At 65.8% G+C, this 17,778-nt stretch overlaps 1 protein-coding gene across 2 annotated transcripts; it reads right to left on the reverse strand.

Annotated features, from left to right (window-relative positions):
- Nucleotides 1–5: 5 nt before the first annotated feature.
- On the reverse strand, nucleotides 6–12,137 carry LOC311435243 (uridine-cytidine kinase-like 1). Of its 2 annotated transcripts, XM_084516058.1 has the most exons (14): nucleotides 11,837–12,137; nucleotides 11,650–11,756; nucleotides 11,369–11,539; nucleotides 10,910–10,981; nucleotides 10,441–10,630; nucleotides 10,300–10,361; nucleotides 9,831–9,847; nucleotides 9,043–9,141; nucleotides 1,900–1,993; nucleotides 1,737–1,799; nucleotides 1,198–1,320; nucleotides 1,017–1,124; nucleotides 787–943; nucleotides 6–684 (listed from the first exon to the last, which is right to left on the reverse strand). In XM_084516058.1, the coding sequence occupies exons 1-14, from the start codon at nucleotides 12,120–12,122 to the stop codon at nucleotides 611–613; spliced, it is 1,623 nt and encodes a 540-aa protein (XP_084372184.1). In that variant the 5' UTR covers nucleotides 12,123–12,137; the 3' UTR covers nucleotides 6–610. The 2 variants fall into 2 exon arrangements, with proteins under 2 accessions (XP_084372184.1, XP_084372185.1); XM_084516059.1 differs by lacking the exon at nucleotides 9,831–9,847.
- Nucleotides 12,138–17,778: the final 5,641 nt, after the last annotated feature.

Raw genomic sequence — 17,778 nt, forward strand, 5'->3', positions numbered from 1 at the left:
GGCGGTGGCGGCCGCGCTGCTCCTTTATTTCGGTACAAAACGAAGGCGGCCAGGCACGGGGGGGGCGGCAGCGGGGGGGAGGGGGGCCCAGGCCTCCGGCCCCGGGGAGCCCCCCCGCACCCCCCCCCGCCACCGGGGGAAAAACCTGAGCAAGGAGCGGGGCAGCGGCGGGGCTGCGTGGTCCCGGGGGGGCTGGGGGGCCCCCGCCGCCCGCGGGGCTGGAATGCAAAGGGGGAGCGGTGGGGTCCCAAATCCCCCCCCCCAGGGGCTGGGGACCCCCAGCCCCCAGCCCCGAGGCCGGGCGGCAGCGGAGTGTGGGAGCAGGGGGAGCCGGGGGCTCGGCGGGAGCCCCCCATCCCTGATGGTTTTCAAGTAGCTGGGCTGCCCGCGGGGAGGGCCAGGCGGGCAGCTGCTCGCAATAAATACAAATAAATACAGATCCCAGCGGCGCAGCCTGCCCACGTGCTGCGAGGCCACAGCGGGACCGGGCCCTCGACCCCCGCCTCCGGTGTGGCAGCTGGGGGCCGGGGCCGGCCGGCAGCAGAGGAGAGCCCCAGCTGCAGGGGTGCAGGGGCTGGGGGCTCCGCGCCCCTCCCGGGGGCCGCCCAGCTCAGCAGTCCATGGCTTCGCTCTCACAGCAGGCAGGAGGGGCGTCGGTGCCGAAGTACCTGTCCCCGAAGTTACCTAAAGGACATGGGGACAGAGCGAGGTCGAGGTGAGGGCAGGGCCCCGCGGCGCTGCCAGGGTGGGGGGCTGCCCCCATGGCCGGCACCAGCCCCCTCTCACCGATGCCTGGGATGATGTGGAACTCCTCATTGATCCTCTTGTCCACAGCGGTGGTGATGATGCGGACGCGAGGGAAGGCGTAAGCCACCGAGTGCACCCCCATCTCCGCCATCAGCAGCGACAGCAGGAAGATCCTGTCCTCCTGCACGTCGTGGTCCTGCGGCACAGAGCCGTGAGAGCCCGGCCAGGGGTGGGCTGCACGCCCCCAGCCCCGCTGCCCGGCCCCTCACCAGCAGGACGCGCACTGCCATCATGGCCGCGGCCCCCGTGGACACGGTGCTGTCCATGAGGATGACGTAGTCCTCGCTGATCTCCTTGGGCAGGCGCAGGTAGTGGAGCTGAGGGGAGAGAGCTGCGGTCACCCGGCGCGGCCCTGCCGGGGCTCGGTGCCGGGGCTGCGGCGCTGCTCACCTCGGGCTCCCCGGTGTCGTGGTTGGTCTGGATGAGGATCTTGCCCAGGCGGATGTCCTTGCAGACGGCGGTCAGGGCCTGCTCCATGGTCTCCCCAGCTCTCAGTATGGACACGCCGGTGATCTGGGACGAGGCAGGGGGACGCTGCCTTCAGTTGTGCAGAGAGCAGCAGCTCTGGCTGCTCCCACGCGTCCTTCCCATGGTGGAGGACAGGACTCGGCCCCTCTCTGCCCAGCAGACCCCACCGTCCCCACAGGGCAGCTCACACCCACGTTCTCTACACCCGTCCTGCCTGCCCTTGCCCAGCTCTGCCGTGCCGCTGTGGCCCCAGCTCAGGGCCCAGATGCTCTCCAGAGGCTCTGCAGTTCCCGTGGAGCCCGATGGTGCTCGGGTTCACACCATGGGACGGGGGACAGGCTGCCCGGGCAGCCCTGCAGCACGGCACCAGGCTGGGGCCAGCGGGATTTCCCGGTCAGTCCCCACCAGGCACGGGGCAGCCGCGTGCCCACAGGGAGGAGAGGGCCAGGACAACATCTCACCCTCTGCCTGTGGAATCGCTTCCCTTCGTACGTCGTCCCCTGGGGCGTCTCCACCGTAACGGACTGCAGAAAGGGGAGGTGAGCAGAGCGTGGGCAAAGCCGGCCCCTGGGGGCCCCCAGCACCTAACAGGGACAGGGCTGCAGGCGAGGGGTGCTGGCGTACCTTCAGCGGCAGGAAGGAGAGGGCGTGCTCGATCAACAGCCTCATCAGGCGCTTGGAGTAGAAGATGAACTCGTCCCTGGTCGTGTCCTTGTTCCTGCAGGAGGACAGGCGGGCACTGAGCGGAGCCCCTGCTCCCCCCTGCAGCCAGCGAGGGAAGGAGGGGACAAGGACAGAGCAGCCAGAGGCCTTTGAGGCTCACCAGTCCCCAGCTTAGACCATGCCCTGAGACCTCCCCAGGGACTGTTCAAGTTGGAGAGCGCTCAGGCACCGTTCCCACCCTCTCCTAACCCCCCAGCACGGAGCAGCTTCTCCGGGTGCTGCTCTGGGCAGCGACCAGCAGCCACGCAGGAGCGGCCTTGCCAGGAGAGCTGGGACACAGCGGGTGGACGCGAGCACTGCCCAGCCTGCCGGGATGAGGCAGGCGTCTCGGCACAACCCATGGCACAGCAGGAGGATCGCTGGCACGTGGCAGGGGCAGAGCTGGACCCCAAGCCCTGGAGAGGTGCTGGGGGCACAGACTGCACCCCCAGCTGCAGCCCGGCTGGCGTCAGCAGCTGCCAGGGCAGATGGGACCACCAGACCCAGCCAGGGGGACCCCAAAAGGGCCCCAGAAGGACGGCAGCAGGAGCGCTGCCTCCATGCTGTTCTGGCCAAGGACACGGGAAGACACCTCCAAAAGCCTTGGCTGCAGAAAGGAAACCCGCTTGGGTCGGCTGCAGGTCAAAGACCCTCAGACTGCAGCCCTGCAGGAAGAGGGGAAAATAAGAAAAGGGTGACTCCAAGTCCCTAAACAGAAAGCGAATGGGCACCGAGGAGCCTGCGGCCTTGCTGTCACACAGGCGAGGAAGGCTGGGAGAGCCAAGTCCTGGGGCTCTTCCCTTGCCAGGAGGAACACGTCCATTGCAGCAGACAATCACCTCCACGTGAAATCAGATTCAGCCAGTTATAAACAGCGTTCAGAGCTGTTGACTTGTTACTGAAACAAGCAGATAACTTCAAAAACCACTGCAAGCAAACCAGCTCGGTTTCTCAGAGATCCACCATGATCTAGAAATGACAAGGATGACAGGAGCCAAAGGGGAGCTGCGGAGGTTTGGGCACCTTCCCCTTCCAGGCGGATGTCAACAGGACTACGGCGCCCAGAGCCCTGTGCCAGGGGCTTGATCGGGAGGTCAGAGACCAGGCTCTGCCAGTGCCAAGCAGCCGGTGCTGGCACCAATGCTGCCAGCAGTCGGAGGGGCAGCAAGAAGAACACCAGAAGTGCTCAGCACCACACCTCCAGCAGGCTGGAACTGCGCCAGTCCCTGCCCTTGGTGTGTCGGGGCAGCAGGCACACAGGGCAGGGGAGCGTCAGCCCTGGAAGATGAAGGAAGGTCAAACAATGTCTCGGTTGAGAACACAGCCTAGAGCACAGACGGAGGCAGCAACACGTTTCAGGGCTTGCCAAAGCCGCAGGGTATGGTCTATAAAGGACTGCATGGTCCAGGGGTGTTCAGTTCCCCTGGAGGGTGGACACGAAGCCTGCAGCTGACCAAGCAGAGAGCACGAAGTGCTGCACGATGCTGCCCAGTCTGCTCAGGGACAAGGGGAGACAGCTCGGAGGTAGTTGCACGGTGGGCTAGCTGGATTAGAGAAGGAAATAAAGCAGCAACAACAGAGAGGGGATTATTTAGCATAAAGTCAGCCTGGAGCAGCCCTGCATCATGGCCCAGGACAGGAACGATGCAGGTGCCCAAGAAGTGCACGTGGAGGTGCAGCATTAATTGCTCTGCACACCACCTCTACCTGCTGCAAGGCTTGTGAGGCTGGAGACCGAGGACCTTGCTGTGCTGGCAGCAGCTATAATGAGGAGCAGAGAGGACGGAGGGTGCAGCACAACGCCAGCAGCACTACCAGCTGCTGGGCAGCAGAAGCACAGGAGCAGAGGCAGTGTTTTGCAGCAGTCCCGCCGGGTAGTGCTCAGGGTGTAACACGAGCACTGCTGCCACTGACCACGGCACAGCAGACGCCAGCTCCTGAGGCACCTGTGTGGGCAGGGGACCGGACTCAGCACGGCCAGGAGCAGCTGAGCTACCTGACACCATCAATGGGCAGCAGCTTCTGACACACTCACAACACTTCTCTGGTTACCCACCCAGAGAGCAGCGACTGCCCGGAACCAGGCAAGCCCCGAAACGTGTGGCAACACCGCATCACCACACTGAAGTGTTGTGCAAGAAATCAAGTAAAACAAAGGAAGAAAGAAAGCAAAACAAAGAATAAAAACACAACAGGACCGTGCATTTACAGATCTCCCCTTCTCCGTCAGGAGGAGGAAAGCCAGCTAACTCTGTTGTACACACGCTAATCCCCGTGCCAGAGGGGAAAAGGGACGGCTTTTCTCACCGAGAGCACCTTGCCTGTCAGCACACAGATGCGGTACAGCCTACCTCACGTGGCACATAAGCACCTCCAGCACACAAAGCACAATGACACAGGCGTGTGCGCACTTTGCTCAGCAACCCTGGGGCAGGGCTGCCCCCGCCCCACTTCTCAGAGGGCGGCTGTCAGACAAGCTGTTCCCAGAGCACCTCCAGTCATAGAATGGTTTGGGCTGGAAGGGACCTCAAAGCCCCCCCCAGTTCCAACCCCCTGCCATGGGCAGGATGCCACCCACCAGATCAGGTTGCCCAGGGCCTCGTCCAACCTGGCCTTGAACACCTCCAGGGATGGGGCACCCACAGCTTCCCTGGGCAGAAGTGTCCAGAGACCTTCCTAAGTGCCCAGTGCCTAAAGGAAAAGCAAGTACACCAAGAGGCCAGTTACCAGGAACACAAGATTTACTGCAAGTTTGAAATGTGACCATAAAGATTCCTATGATGTCCCTTTAAATCCCGTGCAGGCTGTGGCTGCTTTGACAAAAGCATCAATAACGGGCTGTAACCCAAGTGTCATTTTACCAGAGAATCATCAAGAACAAGCTTCTGGCTCAACAACAATCAAAAGGGAGACTGACAGCGAGCACTGTGGTTAAGAAGGAGCTGCTGAAATCGGTTTTCTCTTCCGTGACCTGCATCTAAAACAACACAACCTGCATATACCCACAGTGTTTCTTTATAACATAAGGAACAAAGGAGTCTTAAGAGATATTTACCAGTTACCAGATGGAAGGGGTGGAATTGGCAACGGCCCATAAAAGGCAGAAGGATATTGGGTATTTTTATTCTGTATTTTAGGACATCATCTGCCACTTCTCACATCACACCGCAAGGATGACAGACAGTCCACCAACGGGAGCTGCACACAAGGATGAGCAGCTGCTACTACCAGGAGATTTCTGCAGTCAGCCCTGGGTGCCTTGCACCCGAGAGCTCGCACTGACCACAAAAGGGACCAGAAAAGGGCACCAACGGGGATGCTTCCAACAGCCCCTGGGACAACAGGAGAGTCCCAGGAGAAGGGAGAAAACGGGTGCTGATCTGGAGAAAGACGGTGGCTGTTGGCAGCTCCTCAGAGGGGGCGGTCTGCACGCACCCCCCCTGTGGGTGAGCTTCAACCGCACGCTCGCCCACCAGGTTCCTGGAGCCTGAGCACCGCCCGGGCTCCCAGCACAGCTCTGCCTCCACGGGGCTGCCTCTCGTGGCCAGCTGCCCCCAGGACCCCTCGCACCACGTCCATTCGCCCCTTAGGCAGCCCCAAGGGGTCCCTGACCTGCAGGAGTGCCAGGGAACAGATGCTGCAAGCAGCTCATCCGTGCCACCAGTGCTCTGGTTCCTCCAGCTCTGCCTGGAGCTGCTGCGCAGCGTTCCTGGAGGGGACACGGCCTGCCCTGCTCCAGACCTGGGTGAGGTTACGGGGTGGGACCCCTCCTGCCATCGCCCGGGCAGTGCTCAGCAGAGGCAGGAGCTGGCCCGCAGGCAGCGCGCCCCAGGCCCGGTACCCCCAGACCAGGCCAGCTCCCGAGATCAGGCTAACCAGGGCTGTCAGGGGACGGTGCAGAGCAGCCTCTCTGCGGGGAGCAGCACCTCGCAGGAAGCCCTGGCTGTGCTCAGGGTCAGAGTGTCTGCAGCACAAAGCCACACGCTCGGGTCCCCAGGAACCCAGAGCACAGGCAGGTTTCAGCGCGGTGCCTGAAGCGCTGCAGCTGCCCTGGGGGCAGGACCACGCTTTGCTGTACCCTGCACTGCAGCACCTGCAGCCACACATTCCCAGAGCAGCTCCGACACGGGACAGCACGTCCTGCCAGGGCACAAAGTCCAGGAGCTGGAGCTAGAGCAAACTTCCAGCGAGCAGCAGCTGACCCACGCCCCTGAGCCCGCACTGCCAGCACACGTCCTGGAGCCTCTCCAGGCGTGACGTGGGTACAGAGAGGCAAACAAGGGGAGGGGAACTCAGGTCTGTGGCAGAGAGAGCCCGAGGTGCAACAGGGCAGAGAGACGTGCACACTGCCGGTCCCATGGCACCGCCTGCCGACAGCCACGACCCAAACAGCTGGGCACCCAGCACCAGCAGGATGCCCCAGGCGTCCCCGCAGCTCCGGGACCGAGCTGTGCTGCACGGAACAGATCTGCTCAGCCAACACACCCCGGGACACGGCTGGGCAGACTGACCAGGAACGCTGTGAGGGATGTGTGAGGAAACACCCCCAGAAGGCACTGGTTTCAATAAAAAGGATCCCCACATCCTTCTTCCTCCTGCAGTACGTGAACGGCAGCAGTTTTGTGGAGGCTCTCGCAGCTGCTGGGACCCATTCAGGCCACGAGGAGTCCTGACACACGGCATGAAATGCTCCCATTGCCTCCGGAGATCTGGCCCTGATACAGAAGCATCTTGTAAGCTGGAAGATGACCTTATTACAGTGTCCACCCTCAGCCTGAACACAAATAAAACTACCCCGCTATGCTACATATAGGACAATTTCTCAGTCTCCGCCCCTGCACAATGATTGCCCTGGAAACTCCTTCTCCCCAGGATGCCAAGCCTGAATTTGCCATGCCTGCACTCAGCGAGATGCTCAGCTGCTGCCACAGGGCAGTCTTCCAGGAGGGCACACAGAGACAGAAGGCTGAAGTGCAGGGGAGCCCCCAGTGTTGAACAACAGGGAAACGATGTTGGCCGGCAGCAGCCTGGCAAGCTGAGCCCAACAGGCTGTCTCTAGGGGAACTACACCGGGAAAGGCAGAATGGAAAAAGGGAGGCTGGAGGGAAGAGCTGGCTGACAGCTCCCTGGTGCGTGCCCAGGCACCAGCTCCGGTGAGCCAAGAGGCTCCGAAACGCAGTGCTGGTGGGAGCGCCGGCGCTCCAAGGGCTGGTGCTGTGGCACTGCAGCCCCTGAAGCCAGACCAAAGGTGAGCAGTCGGATTTGCCAAGGCACAGGAACCTCACGGACAGAGGTGTGAGCACCCTGGAGGAGGGCAGACCGCCCGGTGAGCACACAATGCAGCAGAGGCCCAGCAAGCCCCAGCGGGCAGGGAGCAGTGCCACTGGGGCAGGGCAAAGCGCGGGGGTCCCAAGGGAGCACCAACAGCCCTCAACCATTAACGACTCCACATCACACCAGAGCTATGCAGCAGCAATAGCGTGCTGCCAGGTGATCACTTACAGGCACCAATACCAGCTGCACAGCTACCACTGACCACGGGAACTTGTAACCAGAATTCCTCAAGTGAAACAGTTCTTAACAGCAGCACCGCTTCGGTTCTCCTTGCTTTCTTGTGGGCTGCAGCAGGATTTGAGGGGGTGGCTGACAGGCCAAGTCAACACCCCTCCCAAGTGTGGGATTTTTCATTTTACCATCTGGAAGAGGCAAAGTCCGCCTCCCCTGCCAATCACCCCAGCAGCTCGGGAAGCCCGGCGCTGTCAGGGCAACTTGAGCTCAGCGGTGCTGCTGCGCTCCAGCCGCCGCGTGCAGGGGCCAATCCCTTCCTCCCCAGGGCAGCTAAACAAACTCCTAAGTCTAAGCAGATTACGGTTATTAGATGCTTGTGGCATACAGGCAGAACCGCCCCAGACAACAGCCCGTTCCCAGCAAGGCCAAGGGAAGGCAGCCTCAGGAAGGAAGAGGCAGCAACAGCTACAGATGGACTCGAGGCGTGCCCAGGGCAGCGTTCCATCTGAACACCGACTGCTCAGTGCCTGGCACCTGCACGCTGCTAACGGGCTGGCCAGGCTCACGTCTGAGAGCAGCACACATCACTGCAATGCTGTCGGCTCTTGCACAAGAGCAAGTAAAAGATCTGTGCCAAAGCCTGCACGCAGGAAGGCTAGAGACAAAGACCTGCATTATTCTCTTCCTGCAGAACCCCAGCATAAAGGGAAACTGTTCGTTTGCAAGCAAACATTCTGCCTCTGGAGGTGCTGTTCCCCCAGGATCTCACTGTGACCTTCACCTACCATTGAGAGCACAGACAGATGAGCTAGAGCAATCGGCTCAGGACACAAAGAGGAGCACGGGAGGAAGGAGATGCTGGAGGGACAAGGCAGAACCTGCTCCACAGTTCCATTAGCTGGGCCTGAACGCAGAACTACTCAAGTCCACAGCCCAGGGACGAGGCACCTGGGCTTCAGACAGTGACAGGAATACATGCAGGAGCTTGTAGCTCCTGCAACAGCAGTAACACGGTCCCACACTGCTCTGCTCTTGACTCTACAATAATGTTACTGTCACCTAGAAAAAGCAAAAGCATCTGCGGGGAATGAAAAGATCAACTGAGTGGCAAAGTCACAGAAGCAGCACCTGGGCCCCTTCCATTAGCTGGCCATAAAAGCAAGTGCCTTGGGAGACAGGCAGCAACGGCAGCTCGCCCCACATCCCGAGCTCCCAGGGCTGTACTGCAGGTAGGAAAGTGCTACCCAGCCCCCTCTCATACAATCACAGAGCTTGGAAAAGGCCTCCAAGATCATCTGGCCCAACCGTCCTCTCATCACAAGAAAAACCTGCCTGTGGCTTGGAAGTCACACCAGGGCAGACAAAGTCTGTCACCAAAAACTCGTCTGTAAGCTGGAAGCAGCCCTGTTCAGCAGTTCTGCTCCAAGAAAACACCTGCATCTGAAGACCTGAGGGCAGGGGATCGGAAGACTCAGACCAGGCTTTGTAGTGTGATCCTAAAGAACGGTCCTGCTGGGAGGAACACAAATTAAATCCCCAGAGGAGGCTGGGACTTACCTGATGATGGTGTGCATGCCCCGCACCTGCGGCGTGTTCTCCAGGACACTTAATGTCTTTGGCAGGGGCTGCCCTTGGTGGGCAGAGGCCAGAGTTGCCCTGCAACAGGAAAGCAGAGATTAGAGCTGCGCAACTCACGCACACAGAGCTGCCATGAAGGAAAGCTCCTCCCAGCCACACTGCCTGGACACCAGGAAGGGCTTGGTCTTTGTGCCCTGATCCCACGGAGAGCCCCATGTCTAGTGCCAGATACACAATCCCAAACCAGCACCACCTCGTAAAAATGAGGAAAAAGCCTCCCCCAGCCACAAAGCCAGCTGCCAGCTTGCTCCCGTACAAGCAGCTTCTGCCAGCACCCAGGCAGTAGGAGAAGCAGCTCTGCAAAAGCAAAACCTTGCCAGGTTCCCTAGGACAGGGCTGTCACATCAATGAAGTGAGAGGACTGTGCTGCTGTGGCTGCCCACATCACATCCTAGAGACTGCCTAGGGCTCCACTCCCATAGAATGGGGCAGCCTCCGACATTCAGGGCAAGAGCCGTGCTCCGGAGAGGGCCAGGAGCAGTGCAGGGAGCCAGTCACACAAACCAAGCGTGGCTGCTGTGGGACAGGCTGTGTAAGAGCCTGCAGCCACAGCAAGCCAGCTCCAAACGAGCTGCATGCACGGCAGCCACCTCTGAGGCTGAGGAAGAGCAGCTACACTCAGACATCCCGGCAGAACCTCAGCCAGGAGGGACAGAGAAGAGGCAGCACACACAGAACAGCAGGCGATGGCAGGGTCCCCAACATACCTGACAGTGATCTCACGCTGGGTGGCACAGCAGAGTGGTTCAGCACGGCAAAAGGGGAAAGAAAGGATGTCCAGTCACTGCGCCAGCCACACACGGCCCCCCGGCAGCCCCAGCCCAGCTCCCACCCCTTCTCCTGGGGCTGGGTGCAGAACCCCACTGGGTACATGCAGGAGACAAGGCTGGAGTGTTGGGTGATGCCAGGGACAAGAGAGGTGGCAATGGGTGACATCAGGAGCAGCTAGTTGGGACCAGGGGTACAGCAGGAGAGTGAGGCCAGAGCGTGAGTGCTGCGCCTGTCCCATCTCCATGTCCCAGCCCCTGCACTGCAGCTCAGTCTGCCCTGAGCTGTGTAAAGAGGTGACTTTGAGACCCAGAGAGCACAGGGCTGTGGCAGCCCCACCCTCCCTCCTGTATGCAGTCTCTCTTTTCCTCCCCCAGGCTCTCAGCACTCGATCAGTCTCCCCCTCACCTTCTCCAGCTGGCTGTGCACGTGCTGCACAATGAGGTCCAGGGCCACAAAGTTCTCCCCACCTGGCAGGAGAACGGAGAAGACGGGTCAGGACACCAGCCCAACCCTGCGGCCAGCTCTAGCCAACGTGGCGCATCTCACCCCTGGGCACCACGATGTCCGCAACCTGCACGGTCGGCTCGATGTACTGCTCGAAGGCCGGCTTCACAAACTTGTTGTATTGCTTGATGACACCCACGATGTCGCGCCCGCGTTCCATGATGTCGCGCTGCAGGCGCCGCACCAGCCGGATGTCAGAGTCCGTGTCCACAAACACCTTCATGTCCAGGAGCTGGAAAACTGGGAGGAGTGAACACCCCCTCGGCACCCCCCGCGTGCTCCCCCTGGCACAGCCTGGCCAGCTGTGTCCCCCCTCGCAGCAGCAGCACCCAGCGCTGCCTCCCCAGCGCCTCCAGCACAGAGCTGCTGTGCCGACAAGCAGTGGGCGACCCCGCTCTCAGGAGCCCCCCGGAGCCCAGCACCGTGCCCACCCCCCGTGCAGCACCCTGCTGCATGCCTGCCCCTGTGCTGCGCCCTGCAGCGGGTGGCCAGCCGCATCAGGCAGCAATACCTTCAGCAGCTCCTTGTTTGCAAAAGCCAGTATGCCTTCGAAGACGATGACGTTTGCCCCATACACGGTTTTCTGGGGAGAGACAGGCGTTACAGTCACCCTGCCCCCCTCACACATCGCACCAGCCAATGCTCAGCATGGACAGCACATCACCCCAGACCCGCACCGGGTGCTCGTTGCCTGAGCTGTCCTACACCCCCCAACCCTTAAGGGCCGTTATCATCACCCCTAGCCCTTGCTGCAGAAGCCCCAGCCTCTGCCTGATCCCTTTCCTAGCTCCTGCCCTGCCCGTGCTCACACTGACAGCTCTCCCCACGGTGCTCCCCGGTCCCACGACCACCCCAGCATCTCCACGCTCCCCCTCAGCCCCCATCCACACCCCACGGAGCAACGCCCCCCAGTGCCTGCTGTCCCCAGCCGATCCCTCCCCGTGCCCCCAGCTGTGCCCACGGCACCCACCCACTCGCGGCGCCGGCTGTGCGTGGTGAAGTCGTACACGGGCACCTTCACGCTCTTGCCCTTCTTGAGCTTGCGCAGGACGCTGACGAGCAGCTCGAAGTCGAAGGCATCGGGGTGGTCAAAGTTGTAGTCGCTGCGGGCCGCCAGCGCCTGCTGCCCCTCGTCCAGCACCTGCGGGCACCGGCACCGCTCAGCACCGCGCCGTGCCGTGTCACACCGTGCCGTGTCACACCGTGCCGTGTCACACCGTGCCGTGTCACACCGTGCTGTGCCGCGCTCACCTTGTAGAAGGAGTCCATGGAGAGCAGCACGACCCAGGGCACGTCCAGCGCCTCGATGATCCGCGTCGCCACCGTGGTCTTGCCCGAGGCGCTGCCGCCGCACAGCCCTGGGGCGAGGGGGCACCGTGAGCGCGGCCCCGGCCCCCACCCCCCCCTTCCCTCCCGCCCGGCCCGGCCCGCGGCCCACCGATGACGAAGGCCTCGTCCACGGGCGCTCCGGTCTCGCTGTACCACGGCGGCCGCCCGGCGGTGTAGATGGTCCGCTTGCTGGTGCGCAGCAGCGGCGGCTCCGGCTTGCACTGGCTGGCGGTCCGGCGGCGCGGCGGGGGCGCCGACAGCGGCAGGCGGCTGAGCAGCGAGCCCAGCGGCACGGGGCCGGGGCCGGGGCCGGGGCCGGGGCCGGGGCCGGGGCCGCGCTCGGGCCCCGCCGCGCCCCACGCCCCGCGCCGCTCCTCAGCGCCCGCCGCCGCCATCTGCCCGCCGCGGGGGCTGCCGGGACGGGGCGGGGCGGGGCGGGCACTCGGCTCCCGGCGGCACCCGCGCCACGGCCCCGCCCCCCCGCCCCGCCCCGCGCCGCCCCGCCCCTCCCCTCCCGGCCCGGCCGCCGGCGGGAGCGGCTCCCGTGGGCCCGGGGCCTCTGGGCCTGGCCCTGGGCAGCGCTGAGCAGAGCCCGGCTCCGGCCTCTCCGCACCTCCCTGCGGGTACTGACGGCCATGGGGGAGCTCCCCCGGAGCCTCCTCTGCTCCAGGCCCAGCAGCCCCAGCTCTCGCAGCCTCTCCTCACAGCACGGGGGCTCTGGGCCTGGCAGCACCCCGGGGGCACGGCCTGGGCTCTCCCCGCTGGGCCCAGGTCTCTGTGCTGGGGGCCCAGAACCCCCCAGGACCCCCCAGGACCCCCAGGGCTCCCCAGCGCCCAGCAGAGGGGCAGGATCCCCCCTCGGCTGTCCCAGCACAGCCAGGACACCTCCAGCCCTCCCTGCCCAAGGGCCCTTTGCTGGCTCCCCCTCACTGCGGTGCCCACCAGGACCCCAGGTCCTTCTGTGCCCGGCTGCTTCCAAGCTGGGTGCCCCCGGCCTGTCCCGGTGCTGGGCTCGTTCCTCCCCAGGGGCCAGGCCTTGCAGCTCTCCCTGTGGAGCTGCAGCAGGTCCCTATCAGCCCCGCTCTCCAACACGTCCAGGTCCCTCTGTGGCAGCACGACCCCTGGTTTATCAGCCACTCCTGAGTTTGGTCATCTGCAGACCGAGGGGACGCTGCTGCATCATCCAGATTGCTAATGAAGATGCTCAACAAGACTGGACCTAGTACTGAACCCCAGGTTATCCACCTCATTACTGGCCTCAAACTGGACTTTGTGCCGCTGATCACCACCTTCTGGCTCAGGCTGTTCAGGCAATTTTCACCCCACCTCACCGTCTGCACATGCAGCCCATACGTTCACAGCTTCTCTATGAGAATCTCATGGGAGATGGCAGCAAAGGCCTTACCAAAACCCAGGAGGACAGCACCTGCTGCTCCCTCCCCTACCCATCACACTGGTTGTTTTGCCATAGAAGCTCGCCAGGTTGGCCAGGCGTGACTTCCCCTTGATGAACCCATGCTGACTGCTCCTGGCAATCAGTTACTCCTTTACTTGCCTGGAAATAACTCCCAGGATCAGCTGCTTCTTCCCTTTCCCAGGGATGGAGATGAGGCTTACACCCCCCGCGCCCAAACAGCCCCCGTACAAAAGCAGCCCCCGTACAGGACCGGCTCCCACACCCCTCGCAGCCCCCCCGTGCAGAGCGCTCCCCGCACCCCAGCCCCGTTCCCGAGCAGCCCCCGTACGAGTGAACCAGCGCTCCCCGCGCTCCCACGGGCAGCCGGTGCCGCGCTGCCGGTGACGAGCCCCGGGCGGCGCGGGGGTGCCGGGTGCGGGCGGAGGCAGGGCCGGGGCTCCCCGCCGCCCCCGCCGGTGTCCCGGTCCCTGCCGCCCGGCGGCGTTTGTGCGGGAGGAGCGGGGCGGGCGCTCTCCCCCCGCAGCTCCCGGTGCCCCGGGCGTCCCGAGACTTTGGTAACTCCAAGGGGAGCGCGCGTTCACGGCCGGCTGGCGGCCCCCGTGCCGAGGGAACCTCCGAGCACACGGCTCCCACCAGCAGCCGCTCCCGACGCGAGCCCTGTGGCCCCGTGCCCGTCCCCAGCTCCGCGGCTCCGGGTCGGGAGCGAGCGCGGGGCCCCCCCGGCGGCTCGGCGCGCGCCGAGGGAGGGGCGGGGCGGGGGCGGGGCGGGGGGCGGGGCCTGCCGGCGGCTCCATTCTGCCCTGCCGCGCTCGGGGGGCGGGGCCTCGTCGGGGGGCGGGGCCTCGTCGGGGGGCGGGGCCTCGTCGGGGGGCGGGGCCTGTGCTGTCCCGGTGCGCTGCCCGCGGTGCTGCCCGCGCCCCGCCATGGAGCCCCCGGCCCCGTCCGGCAGCGAGAGCGCCCGCCTGGTCAGACCGCGAGGCGGCCGCGCCGACGGCAGCCTGCGCCTCAAGAGGTACCGCCGGCACCCCGGCACCGGCACCTCCATCACCCCCGCCACCCCATCACCCCCGGCACCGGCACCCCCATCACCGGTGTCCCCATCACCGGCGCCCCCATCACCGGCGCCCCCATCACCGGCGCCCCCGCCGCTGCCGACGCCTCCGGCACCCCCGGTACCCCAACCCGCAATGCCGCCGGCACCGGCACGACCGGTGCCCCCGGCACCCCCGGCACAGCCGCCCCCTCCGCCCCCCGCTAGCGCCACCTCCCAGTGCCCCCGGCACCCCCGGCACCCCCGGCTCCATCGCCCCCGCACCCCCCCCGCATCACCCTCCGCATCCGCAGCCCTCGATCCCCCGACACCCGCTCCCCCCTCACCCCGGGCACCTCCGTCATCCCCCGCGTCTCCATCACCCCCGGCCCCCCGAGCCCCCGGCTTCCCCGGCACCGTAGCCCCCGACCCCGGCTCCCCCGACGTTGCCACCCCCCGCGCTCCCGGGATCCGCAAGCCCCCGGCCCGTCCGGCGCCCCCCGCCCCCGCGCCCTCATCCATCCGGCTGTCACCGGCACCTCCGCAGCCCCCGGCCGGCCCCCAGCCAGCACCGGCATCGCCGCCCAGCCCGCGGCGGCATCCTCAGCCCCTCAGACCTGCACGCGTCCCCTCCCCGGTACCGTCGCCTCCTTCCAACCGGAACCATCCCCCCACACCTGTGCGCCATCCCCGCGGGTGTCCAGCCGACACCGGCGCCCGGCTGCCACCCCCGCACCGATGCTCGTCCGTCCATCGTCCCCCGTACCGGCACCCGCGCCCCGTCCCCCCTCTGCCCTCACGGGTGCCCCGCGCATCAGCGCTTTGAGCCCTGTCCCCGGCACCCCGTGCACCCCCCGCCCCGCACCGACGCCCGCCCGTCCGTCACGGCCCTGCACCGGCAGCGACACCTCGAGCCCCCCGGCCCCGGCCCCGGGATGGAACCGCCGTCCCCCGCCGCCCCCGTCCAGCCTTCCCCCGGCCCGACGCGGGCAGCCCCGGCCGTGCGGGGACGGGGCGGGGGCGGACCGGCCCCCGGGCACCACCCGGCCCCGCCGGCAGCCCCGCGCCGCCCTCCGCCGAGGCGCTCGAGTGCCCCGTGCCCTCCCGGAGCCCCCGTCCTTCGTCCCGGTTTCTCGGCGCGTTCGTGCACGGAGCCCCGGGGCGAGGGCGCAGCCCCCGGGGGCCGCCTCCGCCGGCTTCGCTACCGGCTGCGGCGGGGCCGGCCCCGAGACCGGGCACCGGAGGGACGCGTGCCCCGCAGGGGACGGGGGCGCCGGGAGCCCCCTCCCTGGCACGGCTCTGACCCCCTTCCCCCCCAGGCTGTTCGCAGGCTCCCGGGACGCCCCGGCACCGCTGCGCCCCGGGGAGGGCGGGCAGGACGCGGCCCCGCAGCCGGGGGGGGCCCCGCAGTGCCCCTGCAGCCCGGCCCCCCCCGGCCCCGACCCCGGCCCGGAGAGGCTCCAGGCCCGGCGGCAGCTGAGCATCGCCTGCACCGTGTGCTGCGTCTTCATGGTTGGAGAGGTGATAGGTAATGGGGCGACAGGGACGGGATGGGGCCAGGACACCCCCTGGGCCCCAGCCACCAGCTGTGCCATCCTGCAGGCGGGTACCTGGCGCACAGCCTGGCCATCATGACGGACGCAGCCCACCTGCTGACGGACGTGGGCAGCATGTCCGTGAGCCTCTTCTCGCTTTGGGTCTCTGCCCGCCCGCCCACCAAGACCATGAGTTTTGGCTGGCACCGCTCAGGTGAGGCGGGGGGCTCAGCACCGGGGGAGCCCCGTGGCTGGGGCAGGCACTGATGGCCCCCACCCCGCAGAGACGCTGGGTGCGCTGGCCTCTGTCCTCTCCATCTGGGTTGTCACCGGGGCCCTCGTCTACCTGGCGGCTGCACGCATCATCAGCAACGACTACGAGATCGAGGCACGAGCCATGCTGGCCACGTCTGCCAGCGCCGTGGGTGTCAACCTGGTGTATGTCCCACGCACCCTCATCCCTACCTCCCCTGCCCCATGCGTGCACCTGGTGGCCCAAGCCCCCAGCCCCAGCCCCCAGCCCCAGCCCCCATCCTTCCTCCCCCCAGCGCTGCCTCCTCCTACTCCCTGACCCCACTCCCCACTCCCCGCCCCACATACATCCCCTGCCCCCCCCAGCAGCATTTCCCCTCAGCCCTGCCCTCGTGCCCCAGTCCCAGATCTCCCAAATCCCCATCCTGCCCTGAACCCCCGCACGGTGGCTGTGCTGTCCCTGCTGAGCCCTGGCTGTGCTCTCTCCCCCACCCCGGTCGGGTCAGCGGGGCCTCGCTCCCTGCCCAGCCCTGAGCCCGCTCTGCTCCCCGCAGCATGGCATACATCCTGCACCAGGCCCCCGCCATCCACGGCCACGGCGCGGGGGGCTACGAGCAGCTGGAGAGCGCGGGGGGCTGCCTGCCCGGCCATGCCCCCCTGCCTGGCAGCACCAGCGTCCGTGCAGCCTTCGTCCACGTGGTGGGTGACCTGCTGCAGAGCATTGGTGTCCTGGTGGCCGCCACCATCATCTACTTCAAGGTGCGTGGTCCCCGCGTGGGCTGGGCTCCCGTCCTCCACCGGGCACTGGGGGGCACTGGGTCCCCGGGGGTCCCAGCCCAGCTTGCTGGCGCTTCCTGCCCGCAGCCTCACGCAGCCCCTGCTCTTTGCAGCCCCAGTGCAAGATCGCAGACCCCATCAGTACCCTCTTCTTCTCGGTCTTCGTCCTTGGCTCCACCCTCACTATCCTCAGAGACGTCTTCAGAGTGCTCATGGAAGGTGAGGGGGGGACAGGGAAGGGGCTGCAGGGGCTGCTCGGGGAGCACAGAGCAGCCCACCCCACAGCGACCTCTGCTCCCTACCCAGCCCACCCCCAGCATTCCTGGCCCCTCTGAGCCCCCCCAGACCTTTCTCTGTCACATGGGGAGCAGCTGCCTCACCCCAGAGGCACTGTGCCGCAGCCTGGTCCCAGACTGGGGGTGTCCCCACTCCCAGCTGCCCCCCAGGCCCCAGGACCCCTGACCCCAGCTGGGGAATAGGGCTGGGGCCGGCCCCTCCCTGACTGGCCCCGCTGGCAGGGGCACCACGGGGCATCAAGTTCGACGCAGTGAAGGAGGTGCTGCTGGCAGTGAGCGGGGTGAGGGGCACCCATGACCTGCACATCTGGGCGCTGACGCTGAGCCACCCCGTGGTGTCTGTGCACGTGGCCGTGGGTGAGTGCCCTGCGCTGGCTCGCGCAGCCCCAGGGGCTGGGCTGGGGGCCGTGGGGCTGATCGTGGGTCCCTGCCACCTCCAGACGCCAGCGCCAACCCCGAGACGGTGCTGCGGGACGCCACCAGCCAGCTGCAGAGCAAATTCGGCTTCGTGTCGTGTACGGTGCAGGTGGAGCGGTACCAGGAGGAGGCGTTGGGCTGCCCGCACTGCCAGGACCCCCGGGCCTGAGCCCTTTGCCCACTGTGGGATGGGGGCACCGTAGGGCGGGTGCAGTGCCTGGAGTCCTGCCCTGGTGCTGCCCCGTGTCCACCTCCATAGACCCCACGGGCCCCAGCCCTGCTCAGCGTGGGGCACAGCACCCGGCCCTTGCAGCACAGCGCTGCGGT

Source organism: Aythya ferina, assembly GCF_964211825.1.
Source record: "Aythya ferina genome assembly, chromosome: 3".
NCBI lineage: Eukaryota > Metazoa > Chordata > Aves > Anseriformes > Anatidae > Aythya > Aythya ferina.

What these genes read in the sequence shown, in the direction of transcription:
- LOC311435243 (XM_084516058.1), bottom strand. Translation starts at nt 12,122, where the DNA reads ATGGCGGCGGCGGGCGCTGAGGAGCGGCGCGGGGCGTGGGGCGCGGCG. An exon ending in GGCATGCACACCATCATCAG is followed by an intron (nt 1,994 to 9,042) that starts GTAAGTCCCAGC and finishes GTCCTCCTGCAG; the next exon opens with GAACAAGGACACGACCAGGG. An exon ending in CCACATCATCCCAGGCATCG is followed by an intron (nt 685 to 786) that starts GTGAGAGGGGGC and finishes CATGTCCTTTAG; the next exon opens with GTAACTTCGGGGACAGGTAC.